The following is a 24,195-nucleotide window of genomic DNA, read 5'->3' on the forward strand; positions in this document are numbered from 1 at the left end:
GTTTTTATACCCTGATTTATTTCCCAAAATGTTCATCAAATTAAGTTTTTCTTTATTTTCCTTGAAGCAATCAATCAGTATCTTTCTTTCCTTTCTGTATCTTGGGACACTTCGTTATAACATGCTCTACATTTTCCTCCATATAACAATATTCACACTTTCCAGTTTCATGTGTCTCCCCATTTTCTTCAAACTGCTATTAAGAGTAGTATGACCAAATCTAAGCCTTGAGATGATATTTTCATCCTGTCTATTTCTTTCCGTTTACACTGTACTTACCAACAATTCTTTGAATGCTATAAAAACCATCTCCCCATTCTTTCTTCTTCCATATTTTCTGCCATCTATTCTTCACACGTTGCTTGATTAAACACTTAATTCACTCTTACCATACTGCATATCTTTGTCTACTTTCTTTGTTGCTTCCTGTTGCATATTGGTCTGCTAAACTCATTTCCTTTTACTCCCACATGTGCTGGTACCCAACAGAAAGCTACATACATTGCCATCATCTGGATCCTATATATTGTTTGAAGAATCTCAATCATTATATCTGCTCTGCTCTCTGAATGACATGTTTTAATTGTAATTAAAGATGAACTTGAATCAGAACATATGAGTGTCCGCATTGGCCTATTTTCCTCCACTCACTGCAATGCCAGTTAAATTGCAATCATTTCACCAGAGTACACTGACAAATTATCTGTGATTCTTTTACTGATTTTGACATTAAATTCTGGGATCCACTGACTTTTCCGCTTTCCGCCATGCTATGTCCTTCTTCGTCTTCTATAGAGATTTGTGGTTAGATGCATCAGGGGAGTATTGCGGCCCTCATTAGTTCATCTGATGAACTCCGCTTAACCCTTTAAGCCCTGATGGAAGGTGATGTTTTTTTTCCGTGTGACATACACAAAAATAATGATTTATAACTCCAAAACCATAGCATAGAGTGACTCAATGGTAGTTATCATTTGATAGAAATCTTTCTCTATATTTTTAGAGAAAAAAATTATTTACATTTGAACATTTTCATGCTGAGAAATGTGATAAAATGTATGAAAAAGTGTTTGCTCAAGGGAAATATTCATTCTTATTTAACATTCAATATTTCAGGAAAGAAATAAGGTAGGATAATTTTTTTTGGCAATGTTCCTCTACATATGAGCTGTATGTGAATAATTTTTTTTTTCTGGTGATTATTATGGAAGTAATCAAAAGTTACAGCATTTGGAACTACTGTAGCCTTTTTCTTAGCTCTTGAGAGTTTTGAAATTGTGAGTGACATAAAAAGAAGCACGCCTCATTCAAGTTAATGTTAAATCCCCAAACAATAGCTTGTTTTTATTCTACAGTTTTATTCTAATTCTTCAAGTGATATTTGACATGACTATCTGCAGCTGTAATGATTTTGATATATTAGAGTACAAGGCTCAAAAAACATTTCATAATTTTTTATTTTTTTTTTATATCAGCAAATAACTCACTACTTAGGAGTTAATCAAAGATACACATGCATTGTAAAGTTCAGACACTAACTGGTGTTGTGACGATTTGTGCTACCCCGTCTGATTTTTGCTACCTCCCCTTAAAACAGATGGTAGCATAATAATGTTATTTATTTTAAAATGACTTAAATACCCTAGATTTAACAAACCTATATTACATACAAATCTACAATACCAGTCAAAAGTTTTTGAACAGTAAGATTTTTAATGTTTTTTTTAAAGAAGTATCTTCTGCTCACCAAGCCTGCATTTATTTGATCCAAAGTACAGCAAGAGCAGTAATATTGTGAAATATTTTTACTACTTTAAATAACTGCTTTCGATTTAAATATATATTAAAATGTAATTTATTTCTGTGATCAAAAATCTGAATTTTTACCATCATTACTGCAGATTGTCAGTGTCACATGATCCTTCAGAAATCATTCTAATATGCTGATTTACTGTTCAAGAAACATATTTGTTGTTGTTATTATTATCAATATTTAAAACAGTTGAGTACATAAGTTTTTGATGAATAGAAACATCCAAAGATCAGCATTTATCTGAAATAAAAAGAGACTAAATTAGTACATCATATTTGTTGAAAAATTCTAATACTGAACACACTATTGAATTATTAGGCTGTGACTCATATTATTTTTGTGTTGCCATCTGCTCAAGCTCCCTCCCTCCCTGTACATAAATCCATGTTAATATCTGTTTCTGTAAAATAGCACTGCATAGTCTGACTCTTCACTGTAAAAATTAAACATAGTCAAACCAAAATTTATTCCAACACCTTCAACTTTTTTCACATTATCACAGTTTATTAGCTATAGTTTAGAAAATGGTAATAAAATATGATAAAAACTCAGTTTAACTGTTTCAGAACAAATTCATCTTGATAATGTCAGGTAACTTTGATAGAAAGGTATGTAATGGATTACAATCAATCAAAAATTCAGACAACTGTTAGTATGACAATATTTACACAACTATCAATACGCTATTTGACCAATTACCAAGCAATGCTTAATTTTGTTCAGTCTGTGGTGTAAAAAGGTCACATTAGCAGGCTAATTAAAGAAAAAAACACTAAGTAAAAACATGGTCAGGTCAAAGTGTCTGAATAATTTTTGGTCCCATTTTTTTTTATTTTATCAATTTTACTGGTAGTCCACTGGATGAAGTATTTTTGGGTATAATATGTCAGTTTACTTTATTTTGCTATACTCACTTACAAATAATGAACTATAGTGTCCTGCACCCACTAGTAAAAAATATCAAACATATCTGGTGTGTGAATAATTTTTGGTTTGACTGTGGATTAATTCTTGTTAAAACTACAAAGTAATTCAGTCAAGAGCAGTTAGTGGTTTTCTTTCTATCATTTTCTTGGATTAACATTAAGGACACCGACAGCAGCAATTAGCCAAATTAGGTGCGGTCACTTTAAGAGACAATGCATACACGTCCGATTTCTTTCTCCACTGTTTACTTTCAAGACATTACCGACAGTTTTTTTGCGAAGATACTCTCCAAGACGAGTAAGTATTTTGACATAATTTTGTATGTATTTATCAGTACAAGAGCAAAAAGAGGCAAATTCGGTGTTCAAGTGCTTTGGGACGCGTTTCTTCTGCATGCGCTCTGTGCGCAGGTGCTGAATTGGGCTCTTTCACATCTTTTTCTGTTTGCATGTTTAAACTGATTTGTATTTGTTCATTCAGGTGCAAGAGGATGCGAAGGAGAGCTCAGTTCGGTGTTGCTGTCCATGAGACGTGGCTCTCTGCGTGTGCACCAAACAGCGCGCAAGTACTCAGTTGAGTTTTTCCGCGTCTTGTGTTTGAATGCTTTAAATTCTTTTGAATGTTTAAATTGGCAAGGCTTAAAAATACGTGCAAATGATAAGCTTTCTTGACGATGCGCAGCAGTGGCCCGCCAACTGTCCTGAGCATCTTTTTAGGCTGGCCTCAGACTGACTGTCCCATAGACTGCCAAGTAAGTTACACTGTCAAGGTCCAGAAAAGTATGAAAGACACCGTCAGAATAGTCCATCTGTCATCATTGGTTCAACCGCAACGTTATGAAGCGACGAGAATACTTTTTGTAAGCAAAGAAAACAAAAATAACGACTTAATTCATAAATTCCTTTGTCGACAGTCTCCTCTGTATCTCTCCATATCACTGTATGCTTCGTATGCTCTTCTGTATCAGCCGCGCCACAAGGATGCGTTGTTTTCTTTCAAATCAAAGCTAAATAACACTTAGGCTGCATTTACACTGCAGGTCTTGATGCCCAAATCTGATTTTCTGACTATATCCGATTTTTTTTGACGACCCCCGCTTACATCATCTTTTAAAAGTCACCTGTATCCGATTTTGCATTTACACTATACACTGCTGAAACTACCAAACGTAGACGTTCTGACCCCGAAAAGGAAGTAAAACACAGCACGAAATACAATGGATGCAGATGCAAATAAAATTATACAGTGTTTTGCTTTCCACAATATTTTGAAAAGTCAACCAAAAAAATCAGCCTGCACTGTCTCTTCGCCCCAAAGACTTAAAAGACCTCCGCATTGCTCCACTGTGTGTATCCTTCGTCCTCCATCGTGGTTATAATAAGTCATGTGATCTCAGTTGGTGGTGTCCACCTGAGTTGACGTCACTTTTTTTAATGTCGTACCACTAGCATTTACTGGGGAATATCCGATTTGTCTGCTTACATGGCACACGCAAATGCACGTATCCGATTCATATCCGATTTATTACCACATATGAATGAGGCCTGAATCAGATTTGAGAAAATCGGAATCCATGCGTTTTTTTTTCCTGCTTACATGTTCATCGGTCAGATCCGATCTGTGCCACATGAGAGGAAAAGATTGGGTCACTTGAACCATGCAGTGTTAATGGGGCCATAGAAACAGCACATCCTTGTGGCGCGGCTGGTACAGAAGAGCATTCAGTGATATGAAGAGACTGTTGAAAATGTGTAGTACCAGTTTACTAGCTATTAAAAAAAATTAAATTGTTATTCAGAAATGTGTAAGTATTCAGAAGTTCAATGTATTTAAAAATAGTAATTTATATTTTAGTATTATGCATATTATTTTTACAAACAAATCTAAATTAATAAATATAAAAAATATTTTTTTTTTTTGCTGAGCTTTGATGTTGTGACAATTTTGCATCGTGATTAGGCAAATAAGTCACCACAAAATTACATCACAGTGTCATTAAGCAACTTTTAGCAACAAATCGACCCTCCTTTAGCAACTCTCTCTGAAAATTAGTTGGCCACACTGGTTGCTTTCAAGGTACAAACTGCGCACGCGCTAACGAGAAACATCAAAGTTGTAAAATAAACAGATTATCAAAGTAAGTTTTCAAAATAACATTTCTTTCTAGTTTTTTCATGTTTAATTTCATGTTTATTTTTATTTTTTTTTTTTTTTTATTCATGTGTATTTTTTTTTTTTTTTTTTTTTTACAGTGTACCTTTGATTTTTGTTCTATGCTACATGTTGCCGCTGCAGTTTTATGTGTGTTATAAATTCATGAGGATTTAGATATAAATGATGGATTATAGTGAGTTTGATTGAGCTCTTTTTTTTTTTATCAGGAGAATCTAAATAATGCATGTTTTTCCACGATCTGAGCATATTTTATAAGCTGCATCCTGAAAATGGGATGTTTTGAATCATGCAGGATTATGAACGCTATACAGATGTTAATAAAGTTTTTGCTTTTTTTTATTCTCTCTTATGGATTGTCATGATGGTTCACTCATTACCACTATCAATGGCTGTTTTTCACACTTCATCTTTGAGAATATGTACTTACATTTTTATATTCAAGTTAAAATAAATAAATGAATAAGGACTGATTGTGGAATCACCTTTTTATTACAGACATTGAATTTAAGCTATTCAACTTTCACTATATATACACAAACTTATTTCCATAGTTCACGTTCATATTGTGAAGAACTATAAAGACTTAATATTGCCATAATACTGCAAGACTTTATCATCAGTGGGTTTGAGGATCTTCTTGTCTGCCATATTCACCACCCATCCAGGTGACAACCCAAAAAAGATCTGACGAGGATCCTTTCTTTGTACCAGCATTTCAAAAAATGTGTCTGTTGTGATGTCAGGTATGGTGTAGCCATACTTTTTAGCCAGACCTAGCCGTGCAGCTTGGACTTTATCTGGGTCTGCGAGGTAGCCACGGTTACTGGCATCTGTGTAATATGGAAGAAGGTCTTCACCAGGGAGCAGGCGCTTGGGTATGGGCTCCCCAGACATAAGAAAGGGCACTGGTTTGATGAGGATTTCTAAAACCACACACACAAATCTTATCAGTGCAACTGATTTTTATAAAATAATCACTATTTCAAGTAGCCCTGTATCTTTATGTTAGGTTGGCTATTGTACTGAAGTCATGGTCCATGATATTATGTCACATATGTGAATATGCCTAGCTAACAGACTGTAGGCATACTTACGGAGGCTACGAGGATCATAGTAGCTGGTTGTGATCACACCCCCATTCCGCTCAACTGCAGCAATGGCTTTCTCTGAGGCAACCTGGACCTCAAGGTTTACTTTTGCACTAAATATATCAGCTCCCTGTAACAGAGCCATACACACCAAGTTCAATGAAAATGACTTTTATGAATAAATTGTGTTTTGTTACTGCAGGACTTTGAGCAGTCAGATTTCCTACAAATTTACACAAGTTTAAGGTTACAGCCCCATTCACACCAAAAACAATAACTATAAAGATAACTATAAAGACAATGATATTAGTGTCCACACCAGCGGACGTTATCGTGCACGCTTGTCTGCCGATTTAAATTCTTAAGCTTGTTATAACAGGATGAATTATTATTGGGTGTCAATGTTTTTATTGTTCATTAACAGGAAAAATCGTTCTAAAAGTGATTCCAATGATTTAGTTTCTCTGTGCCTTTACCGTTATAACTGTGGTGTGGACTCTGCTATTCTTTAATATGGACAATGATTTTTAGAACTATATCTTTATTGTTATTTTTATAGTTACTGTGCTTTGTGTGAAGGGGCCTTAAAAATATATTTTACAAAAAAAAAAAAAATGCTTCAAAAATGAATGTACTCCACCACTACAAACAGACTTTAACAAGAACGACAACAAAACATTCATGCCATTTAATACACACCTCATCAATGAGCTGAATGCCATAGTCTCGTTTCATAGGCTGGATTGCAACCCCTCTGCAATTGACAAGTTGGGTTAGATCGATGGGTTGCATGGGGTCAACACGACCCAAATCTATTAGATACTGGAGTCTGCGTAGGGATAGTGGGGGATACTGCGGCCGACGACTGGATGAATAAAACACACACACAGAGTTGCATCTTCATGAGCCATGAAGGTGAAAGATGTATATGTAACAGTTTATATCTTGACCAATATGAACCATAATACCTGTGATTGGCATTGTAGCCATATTTTGGGATGATCAGATAGAATGGAGTCTGTCCACCCTCAAAGCCAAGTCGGGGTCGATTACCACGTTGCCGTTCACCCTTATGCCCCCGTCCACTTTTATTGCCTCCATGCATTCCACGACCTCTGTGCTTTTCCTTTAAAGTGATAAGATATTTATGATATATTTAATATACAGTGCACAGCATAAATGAGTACATCCCCTTTGAATAAATATAAAATATGTATTTTCTTAATGATCACTAATATAATTCTTGGAAAGAAGGCTAAATTGAACCATATTAAACATATACTTAATAAAAACACCAAAATATATACCAATATTTTCTGTAAAATAAGTAAATTAGCCAATTTTGTTAAAATGAAGGATTGCAGAAATGAGTACCCCCGAGATTTAATTTAGAAAATGTATAATATTCTAGTACTTAGTATGTCCTCCAGAATTTAAAGTATACTGCTCTGACCCGTCTTGGCACTGACAAGTTCATGACAAATTTTCCCATCTGTCCTGTTTAACTCCTGGATGAACTCCTTAAATGCTCTGGTCTTCAATGGGGAGTTTTGCTCAGCTCATCTCTACAGAATCCCTCACAGCTGCTCAAGAGCATTAAGATTGAGTTAAATACATGTCCACTGAAAGATTTTCACACCTTGGGAGAATGAGTATATTCATTGACATGCCGAAAAAAATGCCCAATAATGCAGGGAATGAGGGGATGGTAGCATCTTCTGTTTCAAGTTTTTGTATTACATCACACAGTAGTGTGTGAATTCATCCCAGCATTGATAAAGCACAACTCACTCACACCTTCAGCACTCAATCATCCCTATATAAAAGCTTTACTACTATTGAACGTCACTGTGGGTACCAAGCACTTCTCACTGTACTCCTCCTCTAGCAACACCAGAACATTTTGGATGCTTTTGGATCCGAAATGATTGACTTGGTCTCTTGAGACCAGAGTATAGATTCCCAGAAGTCTCTATTTTGTAAATATGGACCTCGGAAGAGGTTAAATGAGTTTATTTTGCTTTGGCTACAGTAGGTAATTCTAGTGGTGAGAACAACCATGCATGTCACTTCTGCAGGCTGCGTCATACTCTGTGAGATGAAGTGTCACTCTTTTTATAGCTTTTGCCGGCTTTGACACACTTGCATGTTATTTCTCCTGCTCTTTTACTAGCAAAAATTCACTGATCACTAAATAAAAACTTAAAGTGAAGACCTGACTATTTCAGAAGCCTTATCCATTGTTTTTGAATGTCGGTGCTACTTCTGCTACATTTTCACACTTAAAACAATGCTAAAAAATAAGTCACCTGGCAGTTGTCTCTCAAATTCAAGGTACTGATGTTTGCCTACAAAACAACAACTGGCGCTGCACCAATATACCTAAACTGGCTAGTTCAAACTTATGTGCCCTCCAGAAGCTTGCATTCTGCAAGTGAACAATGCCTTGTGGTGCCATTCCAAAGAGGCACAAAATCACTATCACGGACCTTTTCCTGGACTGTGCCCAGCTGGTTAAATGACCTCCCTATCGCAATTCAAACAGCTGAGTCTTGAAAAGGGTCTGGCTGCAGACTTGCACTCAATTACTTGCATTCTCAGACTTGCACTCTCAGACACTTGCGCTTCCGCTAGCGATATCGCTTGCAGTCTTTTATTTTTTTTATTTTGTTGTATTTATTGATGACTTTTTGTTTGAATCTCTCAACATTTTACAACAGTAGCCAGATGGTGAAGACAAGAAAAAAGAAACTAAATTACAAAGTCACTTGCAATCACCACTTGCACTCTCCACTACCTGCGACATTACACTTGCAATCGACACAAATCATGCATGTTGCCAATGGAGACAAGAAGCTGTGGTGGTGATTAAATGATTAAAACTAAATTAGTACTATAACAAACAGGGTCCTGCAAGAAAAAGACAAGATCCACAAATCCGTGGCCACAGAACAAAAGAATATGAACGCAATGCAGTCTCTCTTTGCGTCTCTCGTTTCTCCTGTAGAAAAACATAAACACTTGATATGGCGTAATGTATTAAGATACATTAAGTTCAATTAAAAGTTATTATTTAATGTACTACAAGAAAAGAAGATGGCTATGAACACAATGCGCTTTCACTTGTCCTCCAATACAGCAAAACGCTTAATGTGGCATAATAACGGACTAAGATGATAAAGACAATTCAGTAGGCCTAGCCTTTATGTCTTGTTGTTGACTCATAGTAGGCCGATAATTAATGCGCACCTCATCAGTAAAGCCGGTTATTTAATCAGCGGTAAATTCCATCAGGTGCATGATTTCTGACAAGAGATCAGAGACCATTCCTTCATCCAGAATCACTTCAGACCCTTTAGATTCCCAGCTCCATGTTGGTGGTGCTTCTCTTCAGTTTCACGACACTCATTTTCTATAGGGCTCAGGTCAGAGGGACTGGAATGGCCATAGCAGAAGCTTGGTTTTGTGCTCAGTGACCCATTTTTCTGTTGTTTTTGAGGTTTGTGTTTGGATTATTGTATGGTTGGAAGATCCAAACATGGCCCATTATAAGAGTCAGTCACTTTGTGATTTTTTTTATCTTTTGGTATTTGATAGAATCCATGATGGCATGTGCCTAAACAAGATGTCCAGGGACTCCAGCAGAAATATAGGCCCACAACATCAAAAATACAGCAGTATATTTCATTGTACACATGGGGTACTTTTTATCCGTGTGTTCACCAAACCCATCTTGAGTGTTTGCTGCTAAAAAGCAAATTTTTTAGTTTCATCTGACCCAGTCCCATTTGAAGTTCCAGTCGTGTCTGATAACTGAATATGCTGGAGTTTGTTTTTGGATGAGCTAGGAGAATTTTTCTTGAAAACCTCCCAAACAACATGTGGTGATATAGGTGCTGTTTGACAATTTTTCTTTAAGGTTTTCTGACCCCGAGTCTCAACTTTTTTCTTCAATTCTCCAGCTGTGCTCCTTGGAGAGTCTTTAGCCACTCAAACTCTCCTTCTCACTGTGCATTAGGACGATATAGAGACACGTCCTCTTCCACGCAGATTTATAACATTTTCTGTTGATTGGAAATTCTTAATTATTGCCCTGATGGTGAAAATGGGAATTTTCACTGCTCTAGCTCTTTTCTTAAAGCCACTTCACTAATTTGTGAAGCTCAATTATCTTTTGCTGCACATCAGAAATGTATTCTTTTGTTTTTTCTCATTGTGATGGATGATTAAGAGAATTTGGGCTTTGTTTTCCCTCATATTTATATTTCTGTGAAACAGGAAGCCTTGGATAATTTCATGTTCATAATCACCCTGGAGTGCTCAAAATTGTGACTATGAATGGGAATATACTTCTGAGATATTTTACTCATTAGAATTTCTAGTGGTGCCAATAATTGTGTCCAACGTGTATTTGAGAAAAACATTAATTTCATAATGATATTTCCCCCCATTTTAAATTCTTATCCAAGGAAAGATTAGATTTTTGTGAATTTTATAAAAAAAAAAAAAGATCAAAAGGATTAACAATGCAGATTAATTTTCACAGCCTTCTTTGATCATATTTACCAAGGGTGCCGATATTTTTGGCTATGACTTTACATATTCATTATATTAATAAACTGTATATTTAATTTGATATTTTAATAGCATCTTAATACATTAAGCCATGTTAAATGTTTATGTTTTTTCTAAGGGAGGAAAACGGTTAGCGAGAGACTTTGCGCATGCATATATTCTGCTGTTCTGGCCACAGATTTGCGGATCTTGTCTTTTTCTTGCAAGACCCTGTACGTTAGGGTAGTAATTTAGTTTTAATCATTTAATCACCACCACAGCTTCTCATCTCCATTGGCAACACGCACGATTTGTGTCGACTGCAAGTGATGTCACAGGTAGCGGAGAGTGCAAAGTGGCAATTGCAAGTGACACTGTAATTTAGTTTCTTTTTTCTTGTCTTCACCACCTGGCTACTGTTGTAAAATGTTGAAAGATTCAAACAAAAACTAACGAAAAAAAGAACAATATAAAAAATAAAAACTGCAAGTGACGTCGCTAGTGGAAGCGCAAGTGTCTGAGAGTGCAAGTCTGAGATTGTAAGTCTGTGAGTGCAAGTCTGCAGCCAGACCCTCTTGGAGTCTTTGGCGATTTATTGTGGCCAGCCTAAGGCACACCTGTGCAATAATCATGCTGTTTAATCAGCATCTTGATATGCCACACCTGTGAGGTGGATGGATTATCTCAGCAAAGGAGAAGTGCTCACTAAGACAGATTTAGACAGATTTGTGAACAATATTTGAGAGAAATAGGCCTTTTGTGTACATAGAAAAAGTCTTAGATATTTGAGCTCAGCTCATGAACAATGGGGGCAAAAACAAAAGTGTTGCGTTTATAATTTTGTTCAGTGTAATTATTTCACCCACGCCAGACAGTGACTGCAATGGTGCTGCTGCATGTTGTGCCAAACCTCTCATGGCAGCGTCATCAGCTTGAGATCGGCCTCTTTAGAGACCGTCGATCAATCATCCCAATGTGATTATTGTCCGATAGTGATCGGTAGCCGATCAATTGGAGCACTTTTACTTTTACTTGAGAAGAATAAAACTAAAGCATTCAACTTTGCTACATTTATTTTTCACCAAAAGTACAAAGTACAAAAAAAAAAAAAAAGCGACAAAGGCGCTGCCAATGGAGAAGAGTGGGCCGGCGTAGAAGGCACAGATGGAGAAGACCGAGCCAGCCAGCGTTTGACAGGTTCTTTAAAAAACTGCTGGAGTGGAGCCCTGCGCTTCAGCCAATAACAGACATGTCTGACTCTGGTGTAAAACCAATCAAAACTTCCAGTTCAGTTGGGGGGCAGGCCGTTCAAACCCCGCTTTGCTTTGACTGTCAGTCGGCTGTGCTGTTTTGAATCAGCATCATTAGCGTTTCAGTATTTTAGTGAATGTGAGCTATGCTGATTTTAAATCCTGAAATGAGTCATACTGTCGATATTACACTCGGCTGATAGAAGGACGTAGTTATTGCATGGATGGAGCAAGAACAATATAAGTGTCTAAAATACATGCACATGGTTCAGTTGAATGGTAAAAACCACCCTCTTTAACAGTGCAGTTAAAAAAAAAAGGTACATTAGCCATTAAATATTAACAACAACATTGAAATAAGAGCACATACATTTTACATGCATCTGTCTGATATATCTGTCAACCATGATTTATCTGTCAATCAGATGCATTTAAACTCACTTTTTCTGTGTGCGTTTTGGATGTGTGAGCACATGGGCATATAAACAAGATAGTCTATGTATGACTGGACGATTTATTCATATCCAAAACGAGACGATATGGACATTACAGAGCACTAAACACTCTCATTTCGTTCTGTTTCATTCATACTCGAAGCCGGAGGGTGCTCTCGCGCAGAAAGTCCAAAACAGCCCAGTAGAAGTAATAATTTATGACACGCAGGAAATCCCTAATATAGACAAAGGCATCCCACTATTGCTGTAGCTAAAAAAGGTAATTTCAGGTCATTTTGAGGTAATAAATATAATATATGAATAATCCAGTGCTAACTGACATAACACTTAATACAGTATAGAAACTATTCTGCCTTATTATGTGTGTGTATAAACCAATCCTAAAATTGTCATTAGGAAAATACAGAAAAAAATATTATAGAATACAAATTATTGGTTATCATTCAGTAGTGTATTTGATATATTATCCAATTTAAATACTTAAGAAAAAATAAAGCCTGTTTTCTCTCTGCTGGACACACATCCTTGTGTAAGTTTTCTTTAGCCTGTTGATTTTTATTCATAGCATTCAGCTAACAAGGAAATATTTTGCAATAAGAGTTAGAATAAATGTGAATGATATCTAAAACTTTTCAAATTTTTTTTTTTTTTTTTTACCTAACTGGAATCAAAATTAGGAACTGACAAGAACACGAATCATTAAAAATTCAAACGATGTCCCAACCTTACCCATACACCACATTATTTTTTTACTGGCACACTTCAATTCACACTGTTTCAAACACCTTTCTTATCTTTTAAACCCTCACTTACCCTTCTTTGCATTTGCCCTTCTTAAAAACAACCACATAATCTTATATGTGAATGTACTTTTCAAAATTAGTTATAGAACAGTTGCTCCTGGCAACAGGGAGAGGTAGTATGTTTGCATAACATAGCGTCAGACTTAATTTATGAGACTAATAATAATGTTTTGCTCCAAAATCATTATATAACATCAGTCGTGTTTGAAACAGTTAGCTTCTGAGGTTCCATGTTGCTTCTTATCACAGTGAGACAGAAAATATTCTTTATAAAAATCTTTACTGTGATACAAGCTATGTCAATTAGCATTGCATTGCAATTGGGTGTTTAATCTCTTTCACATCAAAGCATCTCTATCTGCATGTTATTCAGCTGTAGTGATATCTGATGCATTTGTTCATAAGGGATTTTGTGGGTCTCACTTTTGAAACAGACATTAAAGTACATGCGTGTTAGGTTTAGGGTTAACCCTGCTTCATAATGCTCACATTGTCTCATTTTGGGTAAAAATAGAAAAATAATACTAAAGTACTTTGTAACGCAGTAACTTGAGTACCTTTTCAGCAAACTACTTTTTTACTCTTACTTGAGTCATATTATTTTTCAGTACTTTTACATGTACTCAAGTAAATTATTCCTTAAGTAGCAATATTTTTACTTAAGTACAATTTCTTAGTACTATTTCCACCACTACTGAAAAGATTAATAATACCGCATGCGATTTATCATGCAGACCTAATATAAATTAGTGCTGTCAAATGATTAATTTTGTTTACATAATATATGTATGTGTACTGTATATATGTATTATGTAAATATAAATACACACACATACAGTAAATATTTTTCAAATACTTACATGTATATACATTTATATTCTTATATTTTATATACATTTATATTCTTCTATATTTTTAGTTTAACAAACACATTTTTCAAAAATATATACATGCATGTGTTTGTATTTATATATACACATAATAAATCTACACAGTATAAACTAGGGGTTGCGACCTCTGAATTAATTTTTTATATTACACTCCAATTTTATGAAATTAAATTCGAATTGAAAAAAAATAGTCGCTGAGGACGTGATTAATGAACAAAAAAGTCTGGAGCTGTGACAAACCCCTTGTGCACAGATATGGCATACGACACAACGCTGCCCACATTGCTATTTCTCCTATAACAGCTCATTTTTTATCAGTTATTTTGCCTTTGGGTCGTTTTATTTCTCACAGATTTCTGCTCGTTCTAAATCAAATATAGCTAAATAAAGTAGCACAGTAAAGATTACATGTCTATGAATGCATTAGTGAGAGCGATTGCGTGTGTGAATTAATTCTACATGGCAGCGTCTCTCTAGTAGTAGTGACGCTGTGGGATTTAGATATTAACAAGTATATGCTTAAACTTTTCAGTTTCTAAGCTATTTTATTGAGAAATCACAGAACAGTGTTGACAGTTATTTCCGTGCTGAATGATTCTGTGTGCGCGCGATCTGCGCATGATGTACGAGCTACTGTCTGTAGCCTATGTGTGTGCGTTACAGTGCAGCAGCGCATTAGATTAGAACAGCAATTAATTTACCTGTACAATAAGCTGTTTAGAATGTGTATTCTCCTGTTCAATTTCAAGCATCCAGTAATATAATCACACATCTTGTGGAGCTTTTGAAGTATACATTTATTTGTCATTTTAACTGTTTGGAAACGGAGCGAGAATGTGGAAGTCCTTCAAATATTTCTTATCCTGTTAGGCCCTCTATAGGACCAGCGATTAGTCGCCATCAAGCTTAAAGCGTCATGGCAGAGCACTGAAGTCGACTAGTCGATTAGTCTGTGCAACCCCTAGAACAGTGCTTCCCAAACCTGTCCTGGAGGCCCCCCTGCCCTGCACATTTTATATGTCTCCCTAATCAGACACACCCAGTTTAGTTCTTGCAGTCTCTACTAATGAGCCGATGAGTGGAAACAGGTGTGTTAGATAAGAGAGACATACAAAAAGTGCAGGGCAGGGGGGCCTCCAGGACAGGTTTGGGAAGCACTGCCCTAGAATACACACATATATTATGTAAACAAAAACTTTTATTTTGTATGCGATTAATCGTTTGACAGCACTAATATAAATACATAATTGTTTTGCAATAAATGCCCCCAGAAATTTATAAATTCTCCAAATCTAGACATTAAAGGGGTAAATCTACTTTTTTGCACTTTATTTATTGCAATTCTATTTTCAAACAAACTTTATTTAAAAAGTTTTTCTTTATTCTTCACATGGAAAAAATCACTTTCAACTATACCTGGGAATACAGCTCGACCTGATATAACACCCCACGTGAAAAAAAAAATACTATAGTAATTTATAGCAAATATTTAAGTGTTTTTGAACCATAAAGTACCAATTTGTATCAATTTGTTGTGGTTATTCTATAGTTGCTGTGGAAACATAAACAACTATAGCAACGTTGACCTATTTAGTATAAATTACTATAGAATTTTGGGAACCTCTTTTTTGCTTTTTTTTTTTTAAGTTATTAAGGATTAATTGTCCTTAGTCGATTAAATACCTACAACATCTACACTAATTGTAAAACTACCACGGTGATTTTAGAAAATTATAGAAACATGTCGCAACTATAAACCAACATTTTGGCCATCTGACTGTCATGCTGCTCCTCAGCTAACACGCTAAACCACTAATCATTTACATTGTAACTTCTCACAAATGAATAAACTTACATCTTTTTTTGCACCGGGGTTTGGTCGAAGGTTTGCGAGTGTAATGCGAGGTAGATTCTTTACGATGTCGATGGTTTTCCCCGCTGTTGTCTTGGTAAACGACATTATAGACCCACACAAATGCTAACGTTACTCAAGGGCAGATAACATGGGGATACCCACGTGGTACACTAAACCGGAACCACATTTATATATAATTTTTTTTTTTTTTAAATAAAGTAAACAGTTATGAACATTGCATATTTAGGTACAGTAAAACGTAATGATCAAACATTTGTTTATACGAAATTACAAATAAACAGTAAACAGACGTAGAACTCTAACATAATAATCAACCATTATTGGTGAACTATCCTGAATAGTCATAATGTAATGGCCGGTGTCAGGTTATATTTTCTGTATAAAACATAAAAGAAAAGTAACAATAAAAATTGTTCACTCTTCATGCTTCAGTAATGCAAAAATTATTTTGACTACCCACACGGACTGTTATCCCATGTACAGTAGGCATAAAATTATGATTTCTAATATGGGCAGCATTTACAGTAGGGTTTACACTTATTTCACTACATTTACCTGTAGAATAGGAATAGAAATAGAAGAATATCCAGAAAGAGAACATTTCTAGATGGAGGTTTAAAGGGGTCATATGACGCTTTTTTTAAAAAGATCATTATTTTGTGTATTTGGGGTAACAAAATATGTTGACATGCTTTAATGTTCAAAAAACACATGGCTGTTTATCAATATGCGTTCTTCAGCGATCTTGCGTCCTTGTGTTCTCGCTCTACGTCATCATTAACCGTCGAAGTTCAATTCTTCAAAAAAGTTTTTTTTTTTTTTTTTATTGCAGTTTTTAGAACGAAGAACTTAAGGGCAATCAGTGGCAATAACATTAAAACTGAATTAAAACAAATGATTAAGCAATATAAATAAAACACATCTGTAAACAAATACAAATAATTACAAATTATTCAAAGAATAGATTTAATGCTTTAAAGTAACTTAGTTTTTTTTGGCTTTGCCATTTCTATTTCTTTTAAGGTAGGCTATACAGGTAGTGACCTATTTCTTTTTGAAATTATTAAAATTTGTTTTTTTTTTTCACTGCCCATTTACATTTGTGAATAAAGAATTTTCCATATTCAATGAGTAAATTCACAATATACCAAATTGTGAAGTCAACAGCATACTCATAAAAAAACATCATTTTCTTTAAGTTGCAATTCAATATTAATACTTTAACAAAAAAACAAAAAAACAAATCACACCAAAATAATTTTGTATAAATACAATCATAAAATAAATGAACAATACTCTCATTTTCCTCTTTACAGAAAACACACTTCAAGTCAATATCTTTACAAAACTTTGCAATTACCTGTTTTACAGGATAAATACGATGAACAATCTTGTATGATAGGACTTCTCTAATTTTATTTGTGATACAAAAACGTCTGGATATCTTAAAGGTTTCTTTCCAGTTGACATCTTGAAATTCTGATCTCCAAAAACAAATGGCTAAAGGAACACTGAAAATTTGGCTAATCATTCTAAGATAATTATTATTAAATTTTTTTTTTTAAATATTTATACCTTTCAGTTTAAGACTGAAATCTAAATTAATTTTTTCAACTATATAATTTCCTAATATTTCCTAAGTTCTGAAGGAATGGCATTAATTACCATCATATACTCCTTAACAGGTATATAAAATGAAAATATTTCTAAAAACTCGTTCCAATTCTCAAGAATACAAGTATAGAGGACGCATGAAAGTTCCCGGATGTGTTCTTGATATCGAGGATGCATCGAGTGCAGACTTGAGAGAATCGAGCCATTAGGAGTCCCAGACGATGCTGCGGGCGGCCGGTGTACGAAAGCCTGCAAGCTTTTTAAACTCTTTTTTTTTTTTTTTTTTTTTATATTATTTTATTGTCAAATACAATTATTACAGTTTGTCAGATCATATCTTCATAACGAATAAAAAATAAAAGTAAAAAATACATAACAGCCAGTAGATAAAGTTGAAATACATATCATATAACAAATGAAACATAAACATAATTAACAACAAAAATGCATCGCCAGAGTATCAAACATTAGATATCAGTTAAATTATATAGTTAAACCAGATAAGTATTTCATACATTTTGATGCTGATTTACCCTCTAATCCAGAAATACATTCTATATAATTTTTAAGTCAATTTTAAAAACATTGAAAAGAGGTTTGTTACTTGGATTTATGAATAAAAAAATTTCCAAGCAAAATTATCAAGTTGACTAAATATTGTACAGAGGAGTTTGAGTCAGAAAAGTAAAAGAAAATATCAAAATTAGATAAATGTATATTTGAGCCAAGTTGTCCATTAATAAAATCTTGTATATCATTCCACAGGGAAGAGCTATATGAACAACTATAGAATAAATGGTCTAGCGTTTCTGTTTCCATAAAGCAAAAACTGCATTTTTCGTCTACAGTAGGGATGAATTTACAGATAATTTTGTTACAGGGGTAATAATGGTGAAGAATTTTAAATTATATTTCTTTCACTTTGTTCGTAATTAAAAATTAATGTGGGTTATTCCATTCTCTATTCCAATTAATATTTTCATACAAGGGGGACCATTTGTATCTGGAGGCAGGGATAGATTTTGCACATAAAAGGTTTTTTATTACTTTGTTGTTAAATTTTCTGTCTAGAAACGATAGACCATTTATTGAAACACTGCTGGAGAAAGATTTATTAAATTGATCCAAAACTGTCTCATTTCTAAGTAGGGTGATGATCCCTTGGGGTATAGCTTTGGTTACAATATCAAATACTTTTCTTGGAGGCTGGAAATTAAATTTATGGGTGAAGTCGTCATAAGTTAAAATTTGATTTGAGTTATTTAATAATTGGGATACCAGTAGAATATCATGTTTAAACCAGTTTTCTATAAAGAGAGTCTTGTTTCTATATATGATGTTCATGTTGTTCCATATAAAACATTTGTGAGGGGATAAATTGTGTTTGTATAGAAGAGACCAATAAGTTAGAGCCTGTTTATGGAAGTTGGATAGTTTTACTGCTGGCATTCTGTTGATGGAGTATGGGCATTGAAGCAAGAATGTAATTTTACCAAGTTTTTCAAAAATAAAGTTTGGCACAATATTCCATAAACTGTTTGGATTTTTCAAAAAATTTTTAAACCAATTTATTTTTAATATCTCATTGAAGAGTGAGAAGTCAATTACCGATAAACCTCCCTCTTCAATTTTATTAGTCAAGATGTTTTTCCTAATTTTATGGGGTTTCTTCCTCCATATAAAGTGATACAATAGTTTGTCTAGATTGGCACATTGTAACTTAGGTATTTCAATTGAAGAGAATAAATATGCTGCTCGTCAGAGACCTTCTGCTTTAGAAAGAAGAACCTATAGAAAAATAGAAAAATTTCTTGCAAGCCAGGAGTCAAACTTTTTATTAATAGAGTTGTGTAGTAAAGAGATATTACTTTCTGTCATCAACTTTTGATTATGACCTATTTTTATTCCAAGATATGTTACTAAATTATTTATATTTATGCCATATATTTGACCCGAATGTTTATTTTTCAGAGAAAAGAGCTCACATTTTGAAAGATTTAGATTCAAGCCTGAGCTTTCAGAAAATTGGTTTAAGACATTTAGTGCAACTCCAATTTGGGATTCATTTTTTAGAAACAGGGTTGTGTCATCGGCCAGCTGTGAAATTTTTATTTCTCTTTCATTTAATGTTATTCCTTTGAATTAACTCTTGTGAATTAAATCACAGAGAATTTGAGCTACAATCAAAAATAGAGAGAAGAGGTGAAGTAGGACAGCCTTGGTGGATACCTTTGTTTATGTAAAATCTGGGTGAGGTTCCATTAGCCAATTTAACACAACTGTTTCCTCCCATGTACAGAGTTTTTACAGCATTAATAAAATTCTTACCGAAATGAAAAAAGTTTAAGGTGTCAAAAATAAATTTGTGGCTTACTGTGTCGAAGGCATTTTTGAAAGTCTAAGAATAAAATAAGGTGTTCATCATCTAAAAAGTCTTTGTATTCAATCAGATCTAAAACTAGGCGAATATTATTGGCTATGTGACGATTTTTCATGAAACCAGACTGGCATTCATCAATTAAAGTGTGCAGTTTAGATTTGAGACGTTTTGCTAAGATAGAATCTTATAGTCAGTATTTAGCAATGTAATGGGACGCCAATTTTCAATTAATAGAGAGTCTTTGTGAGGTTTTGGGATAAGTGTTATGACACCTTGCCTCAGAGAAGGAGGAAGCTCCCCTCTATCAAGAGATTCTTTGAAGAAATTTGCCTAGTGACTCAGAGAAACATTTATACATCTCCGAGGTCAGACCATCACAGCCTGGTGATTTATTGTTTTTTAAATTAGTTATTCCCCATATAATCTCCTCAAGACTTATATCCTGACAGCATATTTCATTATATTCTGCATCCACACAGTTAGTAGAGTTAATCAAGCTTAAGACTTCTTTTGGGTCTTTGAGATTAATATCTTTTGAGTAAAGTTTTTCATAAAAAGCACTTATATAGTTTGATATCTCTTTAATGCCATCGCTAATCTTTTCTCCAATGTCAAGTTTTCTTATAGAATTAATTTCATTTCTTCTTTTTTCCATGTTAAAGAAATATCTACTGTTTTTCTCACCTTTTTCCATCCAATTCCTACGCGACCTTACAAAAGCTCCTTTTGCTTTGTTCTCATATACAATGTCTAGTTGTTTTTGTAAGTCTAATAAGGTATTATTATCTTCTTGGCTCAAATGCCCTTTTTCAGTAAGTTTGTTGAAATTGTTGATTAGCATGTATGTCACATTTTTCGTTTTGTTTGCCAACCTCTTGCCATAACTTGAGCAGATACCTCTAATTTTATATTTGAGAAGTTCCCACGATGTCCCAAAATTATTCCCTTTTCTAGCAGCCTCCCACTGTTCTGAGATAAGTTGTTCTATTTTCATTTTTAGTTCTTCATGAAATAGTAAAGAATTATTTAATTTCCAGTAACCACTAGCAAATCTCCCTCTTTGTTCCTTGCTAACCTGAATAGCTAAAGAAATGGCCTTATGGTCTGTTAGAACAGCCGGAGAAGCAGTGCATGACTCAATGGAAGGCTCTAAATCAGCCGAAATCAACCAAAAATCTATCCTGGATTGTAACTTGTGGTTATTATTACTCCAAGTGTATGTTTTCAACAACATATTTTTTTCCCTCCATATATCAATTAAATCCAGGCTATTTGTAAAGTCAATTAACTTTTTTGAATTTGGAGTACGTTTTGGTGGGTACCTGTCTAATTGGTTATCCATAACCATATTAAAATCACCGCCCAAAATTACTTTAGCTACAGGATATTTAGACATCAACTCATTTAATACAGAGTCCAACTCTTCCAATAACTTTGAATTTTGTGAATGTGAGCAGTACCCATAGATGTTGACCAAAAAATAAAAAATGCATCTTCCAAACAAGTTATAATAACCATCCAGTGACCATCAGTATCCTTTACGGTATTAAGAACCTTTCCTTTAAATTTATGAGTGAGGATACCAACCCCTGCTGAGTGGTTGGATCCGTGAGTCAACCAAATGTCCTCTCCCCATTGACTCTTCCATAACTTTTCGTCCTCTTTACATGAATGAGTTTCTTGGATGAAAATAATATCAGCATTGTAGTCCTTACAAAAAATAAAGATGGCTTTTCTTTTAACAGTGTTTCTTAGTCCTCTGGCATTTAAAGAAATAATTTCATCAACCGTTAAAGAACAATTCTCTTTATGAGAGAAAAAACAACCTAAGCAATAACAGCTTCTGCCTCTTTAAAGTGAGTTTGGAACATTTAAAGTAAATACAAAGTGCTTCTGTTCTTTCCAAATGACTAACTGGGTTAATATAAAATATAATAATTATCTTATAAAACCCTGAGAGAGGATGGAAATTAACCATATATGCAGATATAGCCATCCACCATAGGTAGCCTATAAGAAACATTAACGTAACCTGAACCGAATTTCTTACCCTCTAAAGTAGCAACAGACAGAGAAGGCACGAGATCAAAGTTTTCAACAAACTCTTAGTGTGGTTCAGCAGGAAACAATTTAAAGGATCTCCACATCCTCAATGAAGGCACGGGTTCCTCTGAAAAAAGCTGACAAATGTCTATTGCCTTTCTTTTAACATTTTCCTCCCTTTCCTCTGGTAGCCCATATAGCCTTAAAGCCCATCTCCGCCTGTATCTTTCAGTCTCAGTCAGCCGAATTTCCATGTTTTTTATAGTTTTTTCATGACTGCTGCAGAGCTCAGATAACTTTTTGTTTTCATTTTTCAGATCTTCAATATCAGCGAAGTCTCTTACCATCAGTTCCAGATTATCAGCTCTCTGGTTAACTGCAGCCAGGATGTTAGCCTGAACAACCTCTAGAGACAAGTCGCTTTTTTCTTTCCTTTTTACCTTTAAAGCAGGGCTGGAAGAGGGGCTCTCAACCAGGGTTACAACCTCCGAATCTGTTAAGAGGTCGTAGTCGTCAACTTCCATTTTCCCGCCGTTGTTCTCTTTTTGGCTAACGACGTAGTCGTGGTCCGTTAGCTTCAGCTCTTGAGCTCTGCCTTTACATTTCTGTTTCCTATTTTGGTTTTGTTCTGACATAATGTGGTGTAAAAATGTTACCGACAACAATAATGTAGTTCCAACGTAGTTAAAAGCCAAGTTGGGAGGCAAAAAGACTGTTATTAAGCAAGTCCCTCTGTGGTTGCGACTGAGCGCTGCTCCGCCATTCTCCCGGAAGTGCAAGCTTTAAACTCGCTCTAGCAAATACTTGATGGCTCTCGAAAGCAAACAATTATCGTTTTGTTTTGCTTAATTTTAATAAAGTTATAAGACCAGGAGAAAATCTGCAGTATTTTTATTGGCATATTAAAATTAACCTTAACATAGTCATAGTTAAACATATAACGCTGTAAAATAAAACAATCGATAATTATACGGTATGTAACTATTATCTATAATAGTATGAAATGTTTTAATAAGTTATGATTAATAACCCAGCAAACACACAACGTTGTGAGGACGTCGCCAGTTCGTCGTCATTTGGTCAGCGCGACAAGAGGCTTGTTTGAGATGAGCAAAATCTGCGCAGAACCAATCACCGGTGAGCACCGCGAGATGCATGCCGGTTAGCAAGCCGTTTTAGCATTTAAAACTCGGTTTGACTATCCATAAATATAATTTTGGATAGTAACAATTGTAATTTGGATAGTCATAATTAAAATTCGACTAGTCACAATGACAATTAGAGATATCTGCAATTATAATTGCACTAGTGAGAAATCGGATTAGAGATTAGAGATCTCTAAATACTAGACTGACTTCGTCATACTCATATTCTAGGCAGAATATTAGGTAGGGTTAGGGTAGGTGTAGGGAGGGCTTTATTGTCCCAGTAAGGCGGCATCCATTTAAACATTTGAATTAAAATGATCATTTACAGTCACTAAGTTATTATTGCGTACTGTTTTATAATGTACTACAATACTGAGGTGCAGATAATTGCCATTATTTGAAATAAGTAGTATAAATAGCAGAAAATCTTGCTATTTTAACATAGTGTAAATATAATCTATAGCTATTTGCACTTAGTGTAAATGGCACATCGTTAAAAAAAAATACTGCTATTTTCACTTAGTGTAAAGAGAATCCATTGCTATTTGCACTTAGTGTAAATAGCATCTGTCGCTAAGAAAATATGCTATTTACACCTAGTGCAAATATCTGCTGCCTAAAAGAATACATTGGCGCTCATCACTGAACACAGCAGAATATCATCATCATGGATCTCTAGCTATAATACAATACAATACTCCCACCTTGTGGGCTATTTATGGAAGCTCGTTTCCGCCACTAAATAAAGAAATTAATTAATAAATTAATTAATAAAGAAATAGCAACTTTTTATCTCAGTTATAAAATTTATAGCTCGCATTGTCTATATAGCTATCGCAATTCTGAAAAACAAAAGTCAGAATGAATGGTAAGATTAAAGCTGCAAATTAGGCCTACTTTAATTTTTTTTTTTAAAGGTAGGCCTACCTTTCTTTAAATAAATAAATAAATAAATAAATAAATAAACATTGTTTTTCATTGTCTAAATATATAACAAATAAATTCAGACGAGCAGTTTGTGATTTCCTGCCTTTATTGAACATTACACTGCATTTGGTCTATTTTACAAACATTATTCAATTAAAACACAGCGCTATACATACATTCACGCTGGAGACCTTTTACCACACAAGGCTGCATCCAGATTTATTTAATAATCCATGAAGCACTTTATCCAGT

General features: G+C 34.5%; 1 protein-coding gene across 1 annotated transcript; it reads right to left on the bottom strand.

Moving 5' to 3' along the window:
• Positions 1-5,382: 5,382 nt before the first annotated feature.
• Positions 5,383-15,986, bottom strand: mrpl15 (mitochondrial ribosomal protein L15). The gene is made up of 5 exons (XM_042728411.1): positions 15,811-15,986; positions 6,972-7,129; positions 6,703-6,868; positions 6,010-6,133; positions 5,383-5,838 (listed from the first exon to the last, which is right to left on the bottom strand). The coding sequence occupies exons 1-5, from the start codon at positions 15,913-15,915 to the stop codon at positions 5,489-5,491; spliced, it is 903 nt and encodes a 300-aa protein (XP_042584345.1). The 5' UTR covers positions 15,916-15,986; the 3' UTR covers positions 5,383-5,488.
• Positions 15,987-24,195: the final 8,209 nt, after the last annotated feature.

Source organism: Cyprinus carpio, chromosome B7, assembly GCF_018340385.1.
Source record: "Cyprinus carpio isolate SPL01 chromosome B7, ASM1834038v1, whole genome shotgun sequence".
NCBI classification, from domain to species: Eukaryota; Metazoa; Chordata; class Actinopteri; order Cypriniformes; family Cyprinidae; genus Cyprinus; species Cyprinus carpio.